The 25,129-nt window shown below is 35.3% G+C and overlaps 1 protein-coding gene across 3 annotated transcripts in view; it reads right to left on the bottom strand.

Annotated features, from left to right (window-relative positions):
• The window catches only part of ADK (adenosine kinase), a 591,886-nt gene that overhangs the window by 421,927 nt on the left and 144,830 nt on the right, over positions 1 to 25,129 (bottom strand). For all 3 annotated transcript variants that reach the window (XM_023204899.2, XM_031936187.1, XM_023204900.1), the window contains exon 4: positions 10,564 to 10,642. In XM_023204899.2, coding sequence (XP_023060667.1) covers positions 10,564 to 10,642 — 79 coding nt within the window. The remainder of the gene's footprint in view (positions 1 to 10,563; positions 10,643 to 25,129) is intronic.

The following is a 25,129-nucleotide window of genomic DNA, read 5'->3' as shown; positions in this document are numbered from 1 at the left end:
TTGCATTGGGGAGTTATACCTGATATAAATGATGAATTGATGGGAGCTGACGAGTTGATGGGTGCAGCACACCAACATGGCACATGTATACATATGTAACAAACCTGCACGTTATGCACATGTACCCTAGAACTTAAAGTATAATAAAAATAAAAATTAAAAAAAAAAAAGAAACTGTGTCTCAAAACAAAAAAAAAAAAACAAAAATAAAAAATAAAATAAAACGCGGTATATATACACAATGGAATACTATTCATCCACAAAAAAAAAAAAAAGAACAAAATCCTCTCATTTGTGGTAACATATAGGAAGCTGGAGAATATCATGTTAAAAGAAATAAGCCAGGTACAAAAAACAAATGCTACATAATCTCAACTCACATGTGAACTATAAAAAAGCTGATCTCATAGGAGAGTAAAATGGTGTTTATCAGAGGCCTGGGTAATTAGAGGGGTAGAAGGATGGAGAGATATTGGTGAAAGAATCTAGAATCACAGATATGAATAGGTTTTCGATAATTGGTTAAAGGCTGTGCACAGTGGCTCACACCTGTAATCCCAGCACTTCCGGAGGCAGAGGTGGGAGGGTTGCTTGAGGTCAGGAAAGCAACATCAGCCTGGGCAACAAAGCAAGATTCCATTTCCACAGAAAATTTACAAGTTAAAAATTAGCTGAGCATGGTGGCACAGGCCGGTGGACCCAGCTACTCACGAGGCAGAGGTGGGAGGATCACTTGCGCTTAGGAGTTGGAGGCTGCAGTGAGCCATGATTGTGCCACTACACTCCAGCCTCAAAGACGGAGCAAACTGCCATCTCCAAAAACAAAAATAATTGTCTAGAATAGGCAAACATATAGAAACAAAACTAGATAAGTGACTGTCTGGGGCCCAGGGGTTGAATGGAAAGAAGATCGGGGGTGAGAGAGAAATGGGGAATGACTACTAATGGTTATAGAGTTTCTTCATTTGATAATGAAAATATTGTGAAACTAACTGTGGTGATGGTTGCACAGCTAGCTAAATCTGTGAACACACTAAGAGCCACAGGATCATACATTTTAAACAGGTGAATTGTATGTGAACTATATTCCAATAAAGTTATTTAAAGAAGAAGGAAATGTGTATTAATTGGAATGTAAGTTAGAAAATCAATACAATTAAATATTTTCTTTGCTTTCAAAAACAATGGCAGCTGACAGTACCACTGTATAATTTAAATGGCAAAGACCATCCTTGTGAACCAATTAACAAATGAGACTCTTTCAGAAAAATCTGAGTTCAATTTTCATTTCAAATAAATGAATATACCATCCATAGGACAAAAAAGTTTCTGAATTCCAATTCCAAAATAGAATAAAAAGGAACAGAGTTTTATCCCCTTGATGAAATTATGTCCCATTGCTTGTAGTATTTCTTACTGAAGGTTTATTTGTTTTGCTTTTAGACAGAAAAATATAATTTCAAATTGTACCCATGTTTAATATCATACCCAGGAACACTGCATGACATTAAGGTCCACAAGAGTAGAGATATGTCATTCTTTTATGAAGTGGGTAACTGTGATATGTGTAGATTTATATTAGACAACTGCAGAGCACAACCATAACTGCTGAGACAGAACTAAAAGCATGTCATCACAAATAGTAGTAAAATAATTGCTTAATATAATACATTAAAAAAGTAGGAAGAAAGGAAGAAGAGGGGAGGGAGGAGGAAGGGTAGGAAGAGAAGGGAAGGAGATGTAAGGAAGGGAGGAGGAGGAAAAAGAAGGGAAGGGGAGAGGAGGGATAAAGGGAAAAAGAGAGAAAGGAAAGGAGAGAGACAAGGAAAGGAGAGAGGGAGAAAAGGCAGGAAGGAAAAATGAAATACTGATTTTTCTTTACATTAAAGAATCTGATCTAAGTTAGAATAATTTCACAAACACATCAAAAGTATTGTAATTGAGGACAGCAAGCCACTGCTTCCTTCATCTTATTTTAGCTATGAAAAGTTTACAACCTAATTTGAAAAGGGAAGAGCTCAGAAAGGCAAACAAAGAGGAGTATTAATTCATACTTAAACTTTAAAAATTATAAGGAGGTATCACAATTTGAATAGTCAACCTTATTTGTAGGGCTTATGTTACTTAAAATTATTCATTAATCATAAAATTGACAGAATTAGTACTTACTACTTTCTTAAATGACAGAAAGAATTGAGAGACTGTATTGCATCACCTTCTGCCACATCCTGCTATAATTATAAATACAGTTGTACTACTGACATTTCTACAACTGCTCCAGGTGAAAGCATTTGAACAGAGAATTCTCTTTGATCACTTCATTGTCATTTCTTCTTTTTAAATTTACATCTGGACTGTTCCAATGCACAGAAGTACATCTCATAAAAAACCTTTTAACCTCTAACTAGCTTTTCTAGGTAAAATAGGTCACAAAAGAGATAATCAGATTTTTTTTAATACAGAAAAACTTTAGATTAACTTTTTTCAAAAAAGATCTCGAAATAGATAAACAACACGAGTCCTTTGATTTAAATCAGTTTTAACTTCTAAATACCATAACTCAATTAGTAATGTTACACCAATTGGTAGTTCTTGAAATATCAGCTTTACAATTTTGAGTTTAATGTTTCTATTTCATTCAAACATAATTCCTAAAACTTTTGTTCAGTGTTTTTAGAAACTCATTTTACATAGTATTTTGGAAAGCTTTAAAATACAATTATGAACACTAGTTTATTATGTGATGTTTTACATCAAGAAACCAATTAAAAGCATCCCCCTGAGATGTATAAAACATAAAACACACTGGCATTTAGGCAGTCCTCTCAAATTTTAATTAAAAATGAAACAACAACATGGTTAAAATTTTACTGGAAGTTAAATACAAATATGGAGGCTTATCTAACTGGAAGAGACATGAAAAACTGCAAGACTGAATGTAAGTCAATAATCATAAAAGCAGATTAGAAATTATAAGACAGAAATAAGGATCTGCTAATTCGAGAGGAGACCAAGCTAATGTCTTGAGGATCGTTTGAGCCCAGGAATGCAGGACCAGCCTGGTTAATACGGCAAAACCCCATCTGTACAAAAAAGTTAAAAATAAGGCGGGTGTGGTGGTGTACACCTATAGTCCCAACCACTCAAGAGGCTGAGGTAGGAGAATTCCTTGAACCCAGGAGGTCAAGGATGCGGTGAGCTGTGATCGCGCCACTGCACTCCAGCCTGGGTGACAGAGCGAGACTCTGTCTCAAAAAAATAAAAAATAAAATAAAATAAAATAAAAATCCATATAGCCTCAATATTATAATAATTACAGGAAAAAAGTGATTCAAATGATTACCTGCTTATATTCCAGTTAACAAAGGATAAGATGGTATTTAAAATTTTTGAGATGCCCAGAATATACCCCAAGATGGCATTTTAAAAATAAATTTTAAAATACTATAGATAAATTAAATTCAAGGAAGCTTAAAAACAAGTGAACCTAGAACTTAAATAGAAATACCTCATGTAGCTCACCATCAGGCTTCTGAAAAATTCAATGAGTCACATAACACTATAAATCTCCAAAGAACAAAAAGATATCTAGGCACCAAGGAAAACTGTCATCCCTGGGAAGCATGAATGAAAGAGTCCATTTACTGATAGCTGTATTTAAAGTGATGCATATTCGACACTCTCTGTGACAACCTACAATTACTCCCAAATTGAAGAAGACAGTAAGAAGTGAAGAAAACAAGTGAAACACTACTCAAAATCTCTCACATTTAGAGAAGTAAAAATTGAAGTCTTCTCAGGATGAGAGAAAAATCTCCAGTAAAAAAAGCAAGCTGAGGTTACTAGTTAGAACAGTAGGGTTCCATTTCTGCTTTGTTTACTCACCATGGTGGTTTTTTCTATCTTACTTAGTCAGAATCCTTATCATTAAACAATCATCACAGACCAACATATTAATTATGAGAATGCCAGAAAGAAAACAGAGAGAAAATAAAAGAAAAAAATGTTTGAAGATATAATGTTCCAAAACTTCCCGACTTTGATAAAATGAATGAATCTACACATCCAAGCATGAACTTGAAGCATGAATTTAATAAGCTCTAAACATGATAAACACAAAAAGATTCACACCAAGACACATTATAGTCAAACTGTTGAAAGACAAAGAAAAGGAAAGAATTTTGAAATCAGTGAGAGAAAAGCAACTGGTCCCAAGTCAGGATTCTCAATAAGATTAAGAACTAATTCTCATCAGAAACCATGTAGGCCAAAAAGCAGTGAGTTGACATATTTAATGTATTAAACGAAAGGCACTATTAACCAACAATTACATATCCAACAAAACTACCCTACAATAAAGGGGCTATTTAAGACATTCCCAGATAAACAAAAGCTAAGACAGTTTGTTAACAATAGACCTGCCCTACACAAAATGCTAAAGAGAGTCCTGCAGGCTGAAATGAAAGGACATAGTAAATATAAATGCCAGTATCACTGAAACTTTTGGTTTGTAATTCCTTTTATTCTATATGATTTAAAAGGCAAATGAATAAAAGAATAATTATAAATCTATGTTAATGGGCATGCAATATACAAAGACATAATCAATGAGAGTAATAATATATAAGAAGAGGATGGAGATGTAAAGGAGTAGAGTGTTTGTATATTATTGAAACTACATTGATATTATCCAAATTAGGTTGTTATGAGTTTACAATGTTAACTGTAATTTAAATGGTAAATAATAAAAGTAAGTAAAACATATACAGGAAAGAAAAGGAAGACAGTATCAAAAAAGAACACTACCAAAAATTAACTTATTGATGTTTTATTACTTAGACACAAAAATTTAAAAACACATAGTTGTTATGGGCTGAACTATAAACATCCCTCCACGGACCCTCCTGCCACTATTCATATGTTGAAGCCCTAAACTCCAGTATCTCACAATGTGACTACATTTGAAGATAGGGTCTTTAACAAGGTAATTAAATTAATGGAGGGCAGTAAGGTAGGCCTTAATCCAATCTGACTGGTGTCCTTATAAGAAGACATTAGGACACGCAGACACACTCCAGGGGTACATATGTACACAGAAACCACCACGCAAAGAGGCAGAAAGAGGGTAGCTATCTGCAGGCCAAGAAGCAAGGCCTCTGAAGGAACCAAGGTGTCAACACTTTGATCTGGGACTCCAACACTGTGAGAAAATAAATCTTTGTTGTTTAAGCCACCTAGTCTCTGAAATTGTTGAGACTGCTCTTGCTAACTAATATTGAACTTATTCATAATCACATATTATTCTGCATTATTTATTTCTGTCACACTTTTTAAAAAAAATAATGTAACTATAGTTGGATTAAACACTTTACCAATATTGAATTAAAAAGAACAATGGCATGCTTCTTTTTGCCTATGAAATAATAAAATAGTTTTACTTTTATGTTTCCTTTCTATACTTCACTAGAGCCATTAGGTCAATCCTTCTTGTATGTGTGGTAAAACTTAACACAGTCAAAGGTAAAATCCACTGTGACTTACACCTCTGATGCATCAAGCCCACATTCTTGGTATCAATCCAATGCGATGACATTAAGCTAAACATCCTCTCAACAAAAGCATGTAAACAGAATACTTAAGATTTTAATTACTATCAATAATAGGTGTTTAGATACAGGAATTAGTTTATAGTTCTATAAAAATATCCATCTATCTTTTAGCTAAATGCACGTTTTGGCATTCCAGCTCCTTATAAATCACATCCCTTGTGTTTACAGATTCATTATATAGGCTTATCAGTGTTCAAAATGTCCATCACTTTAAAACACTCTGAAAGACACTGGCTATCATCCTAAGTTAAATTTCTGTTTCTTGCAGAAATGGTTTTAAAACATCTGAATTTGAATTTGTGATGTCAAAACTGAATTCCAAATAAGTTACAGTTTTAGTAAAGAAACTGAAAAAAAGTTTTATTTAACCTCGTTGCTCTTTTCTGTGACTTTTTTACTTGAGTTCTGAAGGACTCTTAATATAAAAATGAGCCATTTGGGCCAGGTACAATGGTTCACACCTATAATCCTAGCACTTTGGGAGACTAAGGCAGGAGGATCACTTGAGGCCAAAAGTTCAAGACCAACCTGGGCAACATACAGAGACCCTGTCTCTACAACAAATAAATTAGCCAGGTATGGCATGGTATGACTGTAGTCCTAGCTACTCAGGAGATGGAAGAAGGAGGACTCTTTGAGCCCAGCAGTTCAAGGCTGCAGTGAGCTATGATCACACCACTACATTCCAGCCTAGGCAACAGAGAGAGAGAGAGAGTGTCTCAAAAAATAATAATAATAATAATAAATAAATAAAATTATTTGTGTTTTTTTTTTGGTATGTGTTTTTTCTAGCCTACTTGTGGCCTCTTCAAAAACAGAAACAAGCTGGGTGTGGTGGCTCACGCCTGCAATTCCAGCACTTTGGGAGGCCGAGGTGGGTGGATCATGAGGTCAAGAGATCAAGACCATCCAGTCCAACATGGTGAAACCCCGTCTCTACTAAAAATACAAAAATTGTCTGGGCATGGTGGCACATGCCTATAGTCTCAGCTACTTGGGAAGCTGAGGCAGGAGAATCACTTGAACCCGGGAGGCAGAAGTTGCAGTGAGTAGAGATCGTGCCACTGCACTCCAGCCTGGCAACAGAGTGAGACTCTGTCTCAAAACAAACAAACAAACAAACAAAAGAAACAGAAACCTCATAAGAATAATTTTTTCTATAATCTTATTTTTCCATTCTTATTCTCAATGTACTGCCAAATCAGAGAAAGGCATTCCTTTGGTCCCATATTTTGTTAATATTGTACTGCAAGGTATCTATGTCCAGCAACAAAAATAGCCATATTTTAGGCACATATTCATTTTCTTCCATTTATTTTTCTTTTTGTAGAGACAGGGTCTCAAACTACTGGAATCAAGCGATCCTCCTGACTTAGCCTCTCAAAATGCTGGGATTACAGGCATGAGTCACAATGCCAGCCTTTTTCCATTTCTTTCAAGTCAAAAATCACATTAAGTGCTTCTACAAATTTTTTAAAAACTGACAACATAACCAAAAGTGTTCATTAAGAAAGCATCAATTATCAAACTTAAGCAAGTCACACCCCTTTTTAGCAGTGTTGTATACATGCTGTGCAGGATATTGAGCAGATAAGAACTTTTCACTTTCATTAGTAAGAAGTTCAGACCAAATGAAATTTACCAAAATTTACATTTGTACTGTATATCAAATAAATCTAGAATTCTATTTGGACAAGATATCAACAATATTTGTTTTTGTTGCCTATGGTTTCATTAAAATCTTCAAGAACATGATTTGACATAACAAAATACCTCAGAGCTTTGGGGACATTTTCTTGTTGACATAATTTGTCACATAACTTGATATATGAAAGTATGATTACTAGTAAGATCTCACATAGTAAGTTACCCAAAACTTCAAATTCCTTTTATTACTTGGCAAAAGACAAGAACAAATAAACCATTACTAGAATACATTGTTAGAATGAATGTGAAATATTGTAAAAAGTGCAAAAGAATAAAAGTAGGCAATGACTGTTTTATTATGAGACCAGTATCAGGGAGAAAGCTGAGGGAGAACTTAATTACATAATTAATGAACTTTTAGAAGGCAGAAACTGATGAAGATCCTCAAGGAAGGAGACAATCAGTGAACAGCTAATAGTCTCCCGGTATTAGTCCATTTTCATACTATTGTAAAGAACTGCCTGAGACTGGGTTATTTATTTATTTATTTATTTATTTATTTATTTATTTATTTATTTATTTTTGAGATAGAGTCTCGCTCTGTTGCCCAGGCTGGAGTGCAGTGGCACGATCTCCACTCACTGCAAGCTCCGCCCCCTGGGTTCACACCATTCTCCTGCCTCAGCCTCCCGTGTAGCTGGGACTATAGGTGCCCACCACCGCGCCCGGCTAATTTTTTGGCCATCTCGGCCTCCCAAAGTGCTGGGATTACAGGTGTGAGCCACCGTGCCCAGCCAGAGACTGGGTAATTTATAAAGAAAAAAGGGCCGAGGCGGGCGGATCACGAGGTCAGGAGATCGAGACCATCCTGGCTAACACGGTGAAACTCCATCTCTACAAAAAATAGAAAAAATTAGCCAGGCGTGGTGGCCGGCGCCTGTAGTCCCAGTTACTCGGGAGGCTGAGGCAGGAGAATGGCATGAACCCAGGAGGCAGAGCTTGCAGTGAGCTGAGATCTGGCCACTGCACTCCAGCCCGGGAGACAGAGCAAGACTCTCTCTCAAAAAAAAAAAAAAGAAAAGAAAAAAGGTTTAGTTGACTCACAGTTTAACATGGCTGGAAAGGCCTCTGAAAACGTATAATCATGGCAGAAGGCAAAGAAGAAGAAAGGCACCTTCTTTACCATGCAGCAAGAATGAGAAATGCGGAGCAAAGGAGTAAGAGCCCCTTATAAAGCCATCAGATCTTGTGAGAACTCACTCACTATCATGAGAACAACATGAAGGAAACTGCCCCCATGATTCAATTACCTCCACCTGGTCTCTCCCTTGGCATGTGGGGATCATAGGGATTACAATTCAAGATGAGATTTGGGTGGGGACACAAAGCCTAACCATATCACCCCCAGTTCTAGTAGGAGAAAAGACTGAAAACTGTAAAATGCAAAACGTGCCTTGATAAATTAAGGCTTTAGTAAATCATCCGTTTTTTTTTTTTTTTTGAGATGGAGTCTCACTCTGTTGCCCAGGCTGGAGTGCAGTGGCATGATCTCGGCTCACTGCAACCTCTACTGCCCAGGTTCAAGCTATTCTCTGGCCTCAGCCTCCCAAGTAGCTGGGATGACAGGCAAACGCCACCACACCTGGCTAATTTTTGTATTTTTTTAGTAGAGACGGGGTTTCACCATGTTGCTCAGGCTGATCTGGATCTCCTGACCTCAAGTGATCCGTCCACCTCAGCTTCCCAAAGTGCTGGGATTTCAGGCGTTGAGCCACCACGCCTGGCCGTAAATCATCCTTTTTCTATTACTTTGGAAGTTCATAAAGTGACCACCTGGATGTTTTACCAAAAACAATGCAAATCAATTGACCAACAGAAAGACTCAGGCCACTTCATATTAATGACCACCTTAAAGATTCATTTTTATAAAAGATTTGAAAACTATGATTAAATCTGAGCTTGGAAGTATGTGGAATAATCATACTATATGTCTAAATCAACTAAGAGTTACTTGAAAAGAAATCATTCTGGATTTTATTTGTCAATTTTCCACTTTTCCAGTTCTTGAAGTTAATTAGAACTCAAAGGGAAAGCATTAATCAATAAAAAAGAAAAAAAAATCTAGTATAGCAGAACTGACACATGATTGCAACGAGCAGAATTTTGAGCTAGCTTCAAACTGCAAAGGTAAGAACCAGTGGTATGTAAAACTTGTTCATATCTTTCAAAGCTGGAAGATTAAGCAGATCACTAACTCTCTCAATCAAGATTAGGTTAAACTGGTAACTCATAGAGTATATGCCTAATGAGTTTATTCAATTACTCATTGGAAGATATGGGAATAGAGACAGATATACAGATATATTAAAGATATACCCGGCCGGGCGCGGTGGCTCATGCCTGTAATCCCAGCACTTTGGGAGGCCGAGACGGGCGGATCATGAGGTCAGGAGTTCGAGACCATCCTGGCTAACACGGTGAAACCCCATCTCTACTAAAAAGTACAAAAAGCTAGCCGGGTGAGGTGGCTGGCGCCTGTAGTCCCAGCTACTCGGGAGGCTGAGGCAGTAGAATGGCGTAAACCCGGGAGGCGGAGCTTGCAGTGAGCTGAGATCCGGCCACTGCACTCCAGCCCGGGGCGACAGAGTGAGACTCCGTCTCAAAAAAAAAAAAGATATATCCAGGTATAGATATATAGATGTATATACATATCTACCAACATATATGTCTATACATATTTAGGTATGAACATATGCATGTATATTTATGTATATAGATATCTATATATAATACAGAGCAATTTCTACTATCTTGTGGCAGAAACGTCCTTTCTAAGGAGGACATGCAGGAAATGAAGAAGCCATAAAGTTTAATTACATTAAAAACTTTGAAAGTTACATTGAGAACTAGGGCACCGTAAAAGACATTGTAAGAGTTAATGTACACATGACAAAAAATAAATACTTTCAACTTATAAAATAAAAAGGAATACTATCTATAAAATATGAAGAATTTCTATAAATCTGTAACATATGAAAAATTATAAAATGATAGTGAAAGGAAACAAGTAATTTAAGAAGAAATGCAAATGAATAATAAACATATTAAAAGTTCAAGCTTACCAATAGCCAAAGAAATAGCAATTAAAGTAACTTTTGATTAGATGTGCAATGACTACTAAAATCCCAATTCAAATGAACAAAACTATATTCTACAGCAACACAATATAAATGGAAACAATTATGCAAAATAGACATGGGTCTAGAATCATTTTGAATCCTTTTAACTTTTAAAATAAGTAACCAACCTGAGCCACTTTAATTGAGTTCTGGGTAGAGCCACCAGCATGATATTCGACTTTGAATTTTTTCACGAGTTCATCAAACCTATAAGGAAATCACAGTAGAAAAAAGTAAGTTACCTTCTATTAGTTGCCACAATGTAAACTTTTCTGAGCAGAAGAGTATTAAAACACAAATAGTAAAATATTTTAATTGTTTAAGTATGTTGAATAAATGAATTGAAATATCTTATAACAAAAATACCGAATTTTCACATTTAAGAAATGTTTTCCATAAGTGTACAACTATAAGAATTTAAAACACAGACTGTCCATAATTAGCCATTAAACTAAAGTAAAAGTAATAATTAATAGATTGCCAAATGGAGGTCACATGTGGCAAATTGGTTAAGTCAAAATCAGAATCCCAGTCTCAGAATTACTTGTTACTACAAACATACAGAAATCAGTGTGTATTTCTCCTCATTCCAGACAACTAAGTGAGTTTTCTATAGAAACTAAACAGAATTTCACTTAATGTTACCCTTGGAATCAGTTCAAGAAGTATGAAAATTATAAGACCTTACACTTCAAAAGAGATGATAAAGCATATGTTCATTTCCTCTTCCACATCTTACTAAATGTCAAAAAATATATTTTATATATAAAAACAAACAAAAGCATAACAGCACTGCCTGTAAAGCAAGGAAAGAAAGATGCCACAAACAGACCTATCTAATTATATGAAAAGATGCAGCTAGAGAATGACACAGTATCTATACACTAACAATTATTGAAAATTTTTTGAAAAATCAATAGTTGGATGGATTACCTGAGCAATCAAAATATGCATGGGTAAAAACTAAGATAAAAATAGAAAAGTTGAAATTTTTAAAAATACCAAAAAAGTAGATAGAAAATATAAGAGATTAAAAATATGAAATAAAAAGGTGCAGAGAATTTATTAGGTGGTCCGAGATCTATTTAACAGGAAATACAGAAAGGGAAAATAAACATTATGAAGAGTAAGAGAGAAATGTTGGGGGGAAAAAAGGTGAAACATAAATATGGTCAGATTTTTCCAAACATCAAACAGTTTTACAAGGGATTGGGGACGAGGACCCCATACTTGGACACATCTTGTGTAATCTCTCATATTAAGATAAAACCCTAAAAGCATATAAAGTGAAAAATAATAATTACCTTAAAAGGAATAAAAATCAGACTAATACTAAACTTCTCAAAGAATACCAGATGCTAAAAATATAATGGAGTAATGTATTCTATGCTGAGAAGGGAGGAAATTTTTGAAACTAGAAATTTTCAATATGCACTCAAATTATCAGGTTAATAAGGCAAAGCAATACTTACTAATCCTTTATCCCATGTGGAAAAAATTACTAAGGAGATGTGCCAAACTCTCCCCCCAAAAAAAACAGAAGAAAGATGGAATGAGGTTAAAAGAAAAGGAGGGTGGTGTATGACTTTGAAAAAGAAAGCCATAAAAAAGTTAAAAGTGCCCATCATACATTATTGCAAGCGAAATTCTCCCTTTTATGGAGAAGACTCCATAAATATCTCAAATGTTAAAAATCAAGTTTTTAAAAAGGTTTTAAACATATTGTTGAAGTCATAAAGTTAATCAATAAAAAAATCAACCAAAGCAAATATAAGGAAGAATAAAAAGGCAAAACAGTGTAAGTGCACTACATTCTTCATCTTCCAGTATAGAGTTCACAGACATTGTATAAACTTAATTAAAAGTAAGCATAAATTCATTATTTAGATTTATAATGTTAAGCTAAAAACATTACCTTTTTTTTTTTTTTTTTGAGACAGAATCTTCCTTTGTCACCCAGGCTGGAGTGCAGTGGCGCAAACATAGCTCAACGCAGCCTCCATCTCCTGGGCTCAAAGGATCCTCCCACTTCAGTCCCCCAAATAGCTGGGAATACAGGTATGCGCCACCATACTTGGCTAATTTTTTTTATATTTTATTTTGTAAAAACGGGCTTCACCATGTTGCCCGGGCAGATATCGAACTCCTGAGCTCAGGCGATCCTCCCACCTCAGCCTCCCAAAGTGCAAGGATTACAGGGGTGAGCCATGGAGCCAGGGCCTAAAAACATTAACTTTTAACAGTATTTGCATCTCTATGGAGTTGATATAAAAGGATTTTTTTTTCCACTGGTGTTTATAGTTTACTTTTGTTTTTCATAAATTTCTCTAGAGTAAGTAAAAAAAATGTGCAAAATTTAACAAGTGTCTGTGTAACTACTACTCAAGTTAAGGAAAAAAACACTGAACTGACTTAGAAATCCCAGTATCTTATACATATCTCTCATATATAATATATACATATATATACACACATATATACACACACACATACTCTCTCTCTCTCTACAAGTGTCCTTACCCTGTTGTTCTTCATGAGTACTTTGGCCATTCTTGGTTCTTTGCACTTCATATAAATTTACAACTAGTTGTCAAACTCCAAAAACCAACTTGTTAGGATTTTTTTTTTTTTTTTTTGAGACTGAGTCTCGCTCTGTTGCCAGACTGGAGTGCACTGGCGCAATCTCAGCTCACTGCAGCCTCCAACTCCCTCGTTCAAGCAATACTCCTGCCTCAGCCTCCCAAGTAGCTGGGACTATAGGCGCATCCCACCATGTCCATCTAATTTTTCTATTTTTAGTAGAGACGGGGTTTCACTATGTTGGCCAGGATGGTCTCCATCTCTTGACCTCGTGATCCAACCACCTCAGCTTCCCAAAGTGCTGGGATTACAGGCGTGAGCCACTGTACCCAACTTGTTAGAAAATTAGTGATTGCACTAATTTTCTATATCTATGCTGGGAAAAGTGATATGTTTCCAATATTACATCATCTAATCCATGGTTACAGTATCTCTCAAAGTTTCATGTTTGCCACAAAGCCCCCACATCTTTTATTCTGATCACTACTTCATACTTCCTATGTTTTAATACTATTATGATATTGTTTAAACTTAATTTTTATTTGTGGCTGATATTTATAAACATTCTTTATATCCATTTTTTCCAGCCAAGTTTCTAATATTTAATTAACTCCAAAGATGTATGTGTTTTTAATAAATTAAACATAATTATCGTTTGTGAATAAGGACAATTTTTTCCTCCCCTTTCTTGCGTTAGTACAAAGACTACAAGCTCTAGCATAATATAAATAGAGAATAAACAATAGTAGGTGGAAATGGGCAAATTTAGTCTTGTCTGAATTTTGGTCTGAGAAATCCTGATGAATAGCAGAATTAGTCGATTTCCCAAAATTAGAAGTCTTCAAATAAGCATTTAATTTTCTACCTTGTTGTAGTTTTAACTATGTGTATGTGTTGCTTCTATTAAAGTATTAAGCATTTTTAAATGTTACAGATTTAAAATAGATTTATGTCTATTGATAGGTATTTTCCATGCTATTTCAAATGAGAAATGTTAATTTACAAAAACTTATGCACAATATAATCCTTTTTTTGTGTAAACAAAATTATCCAATATACATGTCTACTGAAAAGAATCTGGAAGAATACAACCAAAGTATTAACAGTAGTTATCGCCAAATTAGGAACAATTATGGCTCTTTTATACATCTGTTTAAATTGTGCAATAAGCATATAAACTGTTTTGTAATGAAAAATCAACTTCATTTTATAATAAAAGAACATAGCAATTTTCCATACAATTATTTTAAAAGAACTATATATAGAACAAAGCTGAATAAAAAGCAAGAGCAGAGAAAGAAGTGATTCTGAACAAAAAAGGCAGGGAAAGTTTAACATTTGAATTGAAATTTGACACTTAAGGGAAAAAAAATATTCAGGGTTGAGTGTGAAACAATAAACATGATGTATTCAGAAAAACCAGTTAAACACAAACAAAATGCAGGTCAAAATCAAAGTAGTAAAAATTGACAAAGAAAAAGTAGTAACTATCAGGCTAATAAGTGTAGACACTATTCTGAAAGCTACTAGAAATTATTAAACTCTATTTAGCAATAGTGCGAGAAGTGGACTTTTTAAAAATGATGATAACACTGGAGGATAGAGTAAAGAGAAGCAGACCACCTGCCTTTAGAATAGCTCATATGAAAGACCGGATAGAGAGACAAGACCAAACTAAGGAATCATTCCGAAGTTGAAGATATAGGATGTGATGAAGTGTAAGATGTGGAAGAGGGATGATAATTCTGAGGTTGCTAGTTTGGATAACGAGCTGGATGGTGTCAGAAAAGAAATGCAGGAGAGAAGAAAATCTTAAGAAGGAAAAGGAACTCCTAAGTAGCCAACTAACAAACCAAGAAATATTTATCTTCAGGGAACTGATTGTACTGTGGCAAGACTAACAGGTGTTTAAGGATGAAAGAGTTTATGGTATCATTACATTTTATGGGAAACTTCTATGTATTTTCCTTACAGGACTTTTTCCATAGGGAATAAAGTATGGGAATATCAGGAATTTATAGATTCCTTCTTACTTTCTCCTTTTGGTTGACATTCTTTGTCTGAATGGGGTGGCCATATAAACACCTCAATCAAAAGCCTGACAGAATTGGAAGGACAGTACCTGATCCATTTTTCTACCACAAGCCTATTATAGTAATTATCATTGGAAGAAATTTAATAAACCTTGTAATATTATAATTATTTATAAGTTACATTATTACAGGAAAAAATTATAACTTATAAAGATATGAATATAGTAATATTAAACAAATGTACAAAATGACACTAAAAATAAGAGAAGCAAATTAAGATAAAGTTGAAAGAACACAAAATGTAAGACATAAACATTTATAGTTTATAAAAGCTGAAATATAATATGGGATGTCCTTATAATAATTGTTCAACAAAATGATCAATAAATTCATTCAATATAATTATTTTGTCTTTAAAAATTAACATACTACCTACGTGTCTAAAACACAGGTCTAGGATGTCTGTTGGACTTTTTCTTTTCAAGAGTGACGGTGTTTGTTACCGATCCACACTTCATACACCCCTCTCCTTTTTTTCAGTCTCTTAAACCTCCCAGCTACCTCTGCTCTCCAAATGTACAGACAAAGCAGCAGAATGAATACTGGAATATGATGTTTATAACTCCGTTTATAAGAGACTTGAATTCTTACTATGTTCTGTCTCCTCGCAATTCTGAAGGTACATCTTATTTGTGACTTTAATTGTATCTGTTGTTTTGAGGAAGATGAGAAAATTTAGATTCATTATCCTCTAAGTCCAGTTTAAATGGCTTTTGATGGTATAAGTGGCAGCCTAAAAACTGGAAGATCAACACAGTAATCAAGGATATATTAAGACCATGTAAAATAAAAATAGAAATATGTAGAATTAAATACCTTGTGGTTGGAAACTAAATGAATTACTTTTAAATAAAAGGCAACTATTGTCAGTTATATTTAGGATGCATCTAGAAAATCTATCCTGAAAAGCTAGAAAAACATTAGAAAAAGTGAAGAGAACAATAAGGAATACAAAAGGGAGAGGAGAAATTTTAAAACACAAATAGCACTGTAATTTCTATTGTGTCTTTTTTCTCCTTACCTAACATGAAGAAATAAAAAAGACTCCATGATTATACCCTTCAACACAGCATCCTATATGAATAAAAGTACTTATAAATAAGAAATAAGAAGAATTATGAACAGGAAAATGTCCACAAACCCAACACTTTACAATTTCTAGTTCTATCTAAGGGCAATTGCTTTCCATTTTCACAGAAACTAAAGCGACTAAGTTATTTCAAACTCAGGGGGAAGGGGGAATGGGAGGGAAGGAGAGAGAGGGAGCAAGCATATGAGAGTGTGCATGTGCTCAGCATATTATCAGGAGAAGAAGACCTCACATTGTGTTAACATCAGCACAGCGTAAAAACAACATTAACAATTTTTGAACATTTCACAGATTGACATATGAAGAATAGGACATGTGATTAAAATCTTTACAATGAAATTCCAAAAATTTAACTTCCTTAAGAAAGCATTCATAACTGCCAATTAGAATTTCTGATGAAGTTCTTCCTTAAACTTCTCATCTAAACAAATAATAAGTTAAAAACATAAGTAATTCTAAACAGGTTATACTTATTAAGATCAAATGTTAATAGAATAACACAGGCAAGGGAATCGATAGGCAACCTGTAAAATTCAAAGCTTTGAAATCTTTTACTGCAAATGTTTGGTAAGGTTTTAAAAAACTCAAATGTCAGTTTGCTAAAAGCCAAACTAACATTTTCCACATGTGTTTATATTTAAGCATATTTTTACAAGATGGAAAACGTAACAGTTATTCAAAACTAAGGTTAAGCTATTAGTTCATAAGGATTATAATTTGAAGACATTTCTTGAACCTCCAATTTTATTTTCTTTGATAAGAAAGCAATTTTAAGCATGTATTGCTTAGATAAGCCCTTATTCAACTCTAACATGTTTAAAGGTTTAATTATTCCCATTTATAACTCTGAACGTGAAGATCATTGTACCTAAGATAATCAAATATACTGCTGAAAAGCACTTTGTATATAAGTATAGATGATTAAAATAAAATGAATTATTCCTAAATTTAGATGCATGATACATGCATTAGGTTTCTACCCACTGTAAGAACACAACAAAATTTCTCTAAACCAATTTATGATTTTCATTAAATAGTAACTGGTTGACATTTAGTTTTAAATCACAAAAAGAAAAAGTCATATGTAAGAAAAAGAAAAATACTGCAGGACAGTGGTTCTCAAAATTAGATGGGTAATCTCATGGTAAACCTAGAGCATCACCCACACGTCCACAGACGGGTACTTCCAAAACACAAATTATACACTCCACCTCCCTTCCTGGTTTGCTTTCAGCTGTTATTTCTACCAGAGTCCATGGTTTATAATAGGTCTGAGTTTCTCTGATTACAGAAATATTCCAGAAACATATGTAATAGATATGGAGAGAGAGTAGTTAAGCAATAACTAGCTAATCATTTCTCTCTACCAAACTTCAAAAAATATCACTCATCAGAAATACTCAAACATCTAAAATCTCTAATCAAAACATAACATATGGAACTTCCGATTCTGGGTAGCATATACTGCATCACAGCCAACATTCGTACTGATGACACCTAGGAAGGCCATATAAATCATAAGTCACATTGTTAATGGTACCAAAGAGCTCTGAAGCAACAAGCACAAAGTGGACAAATTTCCAGAGAGGTGAGACCTGTTCACAGGGGCAGGCCAGAACTAGCAGTTTTTTGTTCCACCTGCCAACATTTGCAGCCAGAAGCATGAAGACAGAGAAACAAAATTTGACATTTCCCAAACCTAAAACACACAGCTAGTTTGCCCTAAAACACATTTGCTGAATTCTGAAACTGAATGCTAAGTTAAAGAGGTTAACCAAAATAGTTCCAAAAGCAGAAAGTTCTCTGAGTCTAGCAGTGCTTACAAAAGACAGGACAAGAAAAGAGCAACTAAAAACATAATAGGCAAGAAATGAAAGCCCTAAAAGGAGTGGAGAATAAAAATAAGGATCCGTGGCACATTTCCACTGGGGTTTGGGGGGAAGGATATACTCATACTGGTTACATGTGGAACCTCAAAATTCACACTTTGTGCTTAGCAGAAGATAACAGTAAGGAAGGGGGCAATAGGGGAAAAACAGCAGGGATTTTAGCAATTACATAAGGCTGAAGTAATAACATTGGAAACTGAAAACCTAAAACAAAAGATCGTTTCCCCTTTGACATAATTGCCAAATTTTGAAAGCAGACATAAATTAAGCTAGACACCTCTGAATTAAGCTGGAAACCTCCGAGGTCAGTTTGGTACCCTCATTCTGGGGGCTGTTTCAGAGCTGAGACCACTGGTATCAATTTAAAGTCCTAGAGGTTCAGGCTCTAGGAATAGAAGCAAACAGGCTTGACTAAACTATCAACACTGAAAAATCAACTTTGACCTAGCTTAACCCTTAATTTTTATTAAGGTAATATGCTCTCCCCTCACTCCGTATCAGCCTCATACAGAGAAGAGTGAACACTCTGGTAGAAGATACAATCTGAAGAATCTACAATTTGTGTATAAAGTGTTGGTAAATAATAATAAACTGAAAGTTATAACAAGAGGTAAAATAATTTGACTAAAACGCAAGAAAGAAAAAAGCAAGAGAAGAGTAGCTGCCTACTACTTAGACCCAGACATGGTTATAGTTACAGGAAGTATGTGCAGAGCTGGGAAAATAAAGCTCTAATTCTCTGGCTGTATTACCAAAGCAGAGAGCTCCAGGGAACCACAAACTACTGGGACTCTTCAGACATCTAGAAAAAGTGAAAAGACTCAGCAAAGAAACAGAAGATAAAGAAGATAAAATAAAAATATTAGAACTTAAAAATTCAATAACTAGAAATTTAAAAATAACCAGATGGGCTTAATAGTAAAATGAAGAAGACTGTTAAGAATCAGTATAGTTAAAAATAAATCGAAAAAATTTTTCCAATCTGCAGGACAGAAAAAGGAATTTTTTTAAAAATGAAAAAAGACTCAGACCTATAAGATAATACTAAAAGATCTAAATTTGTGCATGAGAAACAGAAGAAAAAAAGTGCAGTGCAGAAAAAGAAAATTGAAAAAATAATGACTTGACCAGGCATGGTGGCTCACAACTATAATCTCAGCACTTTGAGAGGTCAAAGCAGGAGGACTGCTTGAACCCACGAGTTTGAAACCAGCCTGGGCAACATAATGAGACCCTACTTCTACAAAAAAAAATAAAAATAGCCAGGCATAGTGATGCATGCCTGTAGTTCTAGCTACTCAGGAGGTTGAGGCAGGAGGATCACTTCAGTCCAAGAATTTGAGGCTGTAGTGAACTAAGATTATGCCACTGCACCGCCTGAACCACAAAGCAAGACCCTGCTTCTAAAAAAGGAAAAGGAAAGAAAGAAAAAAATGGCTTAAAAATTTCCAAATTTGATTAATGACATACTCTTAACAGATTCAAGCTCAGAAACTCCACACAGGATAAGCAAACACAAAATCCACACTCATACACAAGAGAAGAACACAGAGATTGGAACCAAGGGATACACCAAAATTTAAGTGGAGAAGGTACCAGCAAAGAGGGATGGAAACAGCCCACCTGTCAGAAAAAAGAGCTAAGGGAGGGGAAAAGCTGTGGGGGTAAAGGAGGAAGAAAGGAGCAGAGGAAGGAGGGAAGGGGATAGATCCAACATGGCCAAATTCCTCACTACAGACATATAAGATCAATTTGATATCAATACATGATTTCCTATAGTGGAGTCATCAGGACAGGCAACATTCCTCAATGGTTAGAAGCAAAGGCTCTGGTGTCAGACAGACCTAGCTTTAATTCCATATTCATCTAATTGTATGACATGGGGCAAGTACGGCTGGCCCTCCATATCCATAAGTTCCACATCCATGGATTCAACCAACCATAGATTGAAAATATTTGGAAAATATGTACTGAACATGTAAATAGTGTTTTTTCCTTGACATTATTCCCTAAACAACAGAGTATAACAACTACTTACACAGCATTCACATTACATTAGGTATTATAAGTAATCTAGAAATGATTTAAAGTACATAGGAGGATATGCATATGTTATATACAAATACCACAGAATTTTATATCAGGTACTTGAGAATCCTTGGATTTTGGTACCCGAGGAAGTTCCTGGAACCAATCCCCCATGAATACCAAAGGACAACTATACTTTAAGTTCTCTGAGATTAGGTTTCCTCATTTGTAAAACATAGCATTAAAGACTATTTCTTTTTGTGTTCCACAATATTTAAGCATAGTGCCTGATGGATAATGGGTACACAGAAAAAAAAATTGATGAATGAATGGTTGAATGAACAAACTAAAGAAGGATTAAATGAGAATTGCTGCTGCTACTGTTCTTGGATTTTTAAGAACATGTACACTACCAATCTATACAAATTTTAACAAAACTAGATTTTCCTTGAATATTTTTAAAATAATTAAATATTGATTTGGTTTGTGCTTGTATCCCTGTTACAAGCAAAATTTTATCCATTGTAAAAAAGAATTTCTATTCTCTGATGAAATTCTTTATCTTGTATCCCTGTTACCTACTGCTTTTGAGAGAAATCTCATTCTAAGACACAAATTTTCGATTAACACAGATATGATGTTACCCAGCAAGAAATAACAAAATCAAATTTCTAAACAAGTGAGATGAAATAAGGTGCTTGTACTTGCTTCCCTTGAGAGATTGCGTGTGTGTATAGCGCACTAGTCCACTCTTTCATTTCATTTACCTTGAACGTAGTAAGCACTCAATAAATGCCATCAACTAAGTTTATAATTGTGGAAAAATAACTTAGTTACTGATTTTGCAGAAAATTTTCAATTGGGCTACCACCTAAAAAAAAAAGAAGTAAATGACTGACATCTTTCATATTTTTAATTAAAACTTCCCAACACTTGGAAGACACTTGATACAAAGCATTCTCAATCCCCACTGTGCTAAGTAATGAAGAACAGAATCTATTCAATAACCTGCTAAACAATTAACCAAATGTTACAGCTATACAAAACAAATACGAATCACATAACAATGTAAATTCAAAAGTATATAGACATACAATATTATTTTTACATTACTGTTAGTACAATTCTCATTTTGACAATACTTTCTTTTTTTTCTTTTTATTTTGAGACAGAGTTTCACTCTTGTTGCCCAGGCTGGAGTGCAATGGCGTGAACTCAGCTCACTGCAACCTCCGCCTCCCGGGTTCAAGCGATTCTCCTGCCTCAGCCTCCCTAGTAGCTGCGATTACAGCCACCAGCCACCACACCCAGCTAATTTTTAAAATATTTTTAGTAGAGACGGGGTTTCACTCTGTTGGCCAGGCTGGTCTCGAACTCCTGACCTCTGGCGATCCACTCATCTCAGCCTCCCAAAGTGCTGGGATTACAGGCATGAGCCATGGCACCCGGCTTGATATTTTAAAAGTAAGGATTTTGAAAATTTATCAGTATAGAAGCTTTATCTTATGCATGCCTTTCTAGAAAAAAAAATTAAAACCAAAGCGTTTAGATACTGGAGATATTTTCTTTCATCTTCCAAATACTACAAACAAAGATTCCAATAAAGAAAACCACAAGTTTGCTGAAGTTTAAAACATCTGGGCAATATCTTAAGATACTCATTTTTAAGAGCTCCATATTAAAGAATAGCCTGAAGGGTAGATGATAAATCTGCTCTAAAACTGAAAGTGTGTTTTTAATCCTATTGAATATAAACAGGTTTTTTCTTTCTTTTTTTTCTTAAATGGGGGAACTATAATCCAGATGCAAAGTGCCGAAAGACAAAATATTCCATAAAAGGAAACTTTAAAAATACAGACTAGCGTTCAATTTTAAAATAATCACAAGAATATGTTTTTACTGAGATATTAACAACTATAAGTGTCAATAATCCTTTTGTAACTGCTAACTGAAAAATACACAGGTGATTATCTCATTATTGGGTTTCATATCTTCTGAACAGGTTATAAATATACTTTTGTAAAAGATGTCCCCAGCTGTAAACTCTCATAAGCTAAACAAAAAACTGAAGATGCATCTTTATTATGCATAAAGTTAATACTAATGCAAAAGTATGTTTCATAACAATATCATTTGCCAAAATATACATTATAGAGAAATGATATCAAGGCATGGTACATGAGATCCTTAAACTCATATTTCCCCCAGAATTTAAAATAAAACTGCCTGCCATGCTTATGAATTTGAAGAAATTATTCCGGTTTTTTTGTTTTTTTTTTTTTAAACAAAAACTCACATTAGACTCAGTAAAATGAGGAATACAAATTCCTTTCCTTTTGTTGAGACAGGGTCTCCCTCTGTAATGGAGGCTGGAGTACAGTGGCATGATTTGGGCTCACTGCAACCTCTGCCTCCCAGGCTCAAGCCAACCTCCCACCTCAGTGCCATGAGCTGGGACCATAGGCATGCAGCACTACGACCAGCTAATTTTAAAATATGTATTTTTGTTAGAGACGAGGTTTTGCCATGTTGCTCAGGCTGGTTTTGAACTCCTGGACTCAAGTGGGCCACCTGCCTTGGCCTCCCAAAGTGCTGAGATTATAGGCATGAGCCACTGTGCCCAGCCTGGAATATAAATTCTTTCCAGTACAAACTGGATTTCAAAAGTAAATCACTCTGAGAAAACCATCAACAGTCCACTTGAAAGCAAAAACAGGCCAGGGGTGGTGGCTCATGCCTATAATCCCAGCACTTTGGGAGGCGAAGGTGGGCTGATAGCTTGAGCTCAGGAGTTTGAAACCAGCCCAGGGAACATGGTGAAACCCCACCTCTACTAAAATACAAAAAATTAACCAGGCATGGTGGTCCCACCTGTAATTACTCAGGAGGCTGAGGTGGAAGAATCGCTTGAACCCGGGAGGTAGAGGTTGCAGTGAGCCAAGATCATGCCACTGCACCCCAGCCTGGTCAACAGAGCAAGACTCCAACTCAAAAAAAAAAAAAAAAAAAAGTAAACAGAAAAGAAAAGAAAAGAAAGCAAAAACAAGCAAACAAAAAAGGTAAAAATGCAAGGCCCTGAATTCCAAAGTCATTCAGTTACTATAGGAGAAAAGTGTTCCAGGATAAGGGTATACAACACACTCTGCTGATATTTAATTGCAGGTGAATCTCTTTTATAACACTTCAAACATTTAAATTACATTATGAAGACAACTAACTTTTCTAAATTTGAGTATTTTTAGTATTTTCTAAATGCAAGAACTTTAAAATGCTAATAAAGGATAGTCAACCCAATGCATAACTGGTTTCTGATCAGACATCTACTATTCTTTTAGAAGAAGATGAGGGTCAGAAAGCTTTCTTTGTAAAAGGCCAGGTAGTAAACAGTTTGGGCTCCATGGGTAATGAGAAAAAAAACCAAGGACATTATTTAGGTACTTATAAAACAAAAAACTTTTACTGACAAATTTAGGAATATTAATAGTAATAAATTTTTTTGTTTATCAGGTTTAGTAATGAGAACAATGTAATTCTTTTAGGGGAAATAACATTTCATTTAATTGGTGTTTAAAGTTACTTTTTTTTTTTTTTTTTTGAGATGGAGTCTCATTCTGTCACCCGGGCTGGAGTGCAGTGATGCAGTCTCAGCTCACCACAACCTCCACCTCCCAGGTTCAAGCAATTCTTCTGCCTTAGCTTCCCGAGCAGCTGGGACTACAGGTGCACGCCACCACACCCAGCTAACTTTTGTATTTTTAGTAGAGATGGTGATTTACCATATTGGCCACACTGGTCTTGAACTCCTGACCTCATGATCCACCCGCCTCAGCCTCCAAAAGTGCTGGGATTACAGGTGTGAGACACTGTGCCCAGCCAAAGTTACTGTTATCTATCAAAATCGATCACAAATATTCATCTGTTAACACTGATCTATAATAATTTCACATATTTCAACTTTGAATGTCTCCACATACAAATGGATACTCCCAAATGCTGATATAAATCCAATAGCATATGATTCAAATTAAGCATATTTATCACTTAGAAAGCATTTATAGAATTCTGTCAGAGCTTTTTCTTGATATTTCCCCTTTAGCATGTAGATTGTAGATTAATCACTTCTACTGCAACATAAGGTAGAAGCTCCTCAATTGCAGTGTTAGATGGATTTTGAAATAAAGAAGTTATCTCTGCCCTGGCATCGATATTGCTAAAACTATAGTTTAAGCCTACAAACATCTGCTACAAATGTGTGTGGAAATAGAAGTATCACTTTTTGTTTTAACTTTTGACAGAATGGGACATTGTATATAAAGCAGCTTGACATTACTTGTGATTCCAACTACATTAGCTGCTGTAAATAACTTTACCATAGTATAAGTTTTACATATAAGCACTGGTATGCCTCAAAATTAAGAAACCATATAAAGGCTGCTGCAGTGGCTCACACCTGTAATCCCAGCACTATGGGAAGCCAAAGTGAGTGGATAGCTTGACATTAGGAGTTTGAGACCAGGCTGGCCGACATGGTGAAATCCTATCTCTACTAAAAATACAAAAAGCTTAGCTGGGCATGATGGCACGAGGCTGTAGTCCCAGCTACTTGGGAGGCTGACGTAGGAGAATTGCTTGAACCAGGGAGGTGGAGGTTGCAGCGAGCCAAGATAGCACCACTGCACTCCAGCCTGCGTGACAGAGTGAAACCCTGTTGAGAAAAGAGAAAAGAGAAAAAGAAGAAAGAAGAAAAAGAAGAAGGAGGAGGAGGAGGGAAGAAGGAAGAAGGAAGAAGGAAGAAGAAGGAAGAAGGAGGAAGAAGAAAGAAGAAGAAACAATAATAATATCAGTATCATTAGAAACAATGTAGTAGCCAGGGGCATGATGGCCCACACCTATAATCCCAATACTTTGGGAGTTTGAGGCAGGAGGATCACTTGAGGCCAGGAATTCAAGACCAACCTGGAGAACATAGCAAGATCCTGTTTCCACCAAAAAAAAAAAAAAAAAAAAAAAAAAA

This window comes from Piliocolobus tephrosceles, chromosome 9 (genome assembly GCF_002776525.5).
Source record: "Piliocolobus tephrosceles isolate RC106 chromosome 9, ASM277652v3, whole genome shotgun sequence".
Taxonomy (NCBI): domain Eukaryota; kingdom Metazoa; phylum Chordata; class Mammalia; order Primates; family Cercopithecidae; genus Piliocolobus; species Piliocolobus tephrosceles.
Note: the sequence above shows the minus strand (reverse complement) of the source record. Positions and strands in the feature narration are given on the sequence as shown.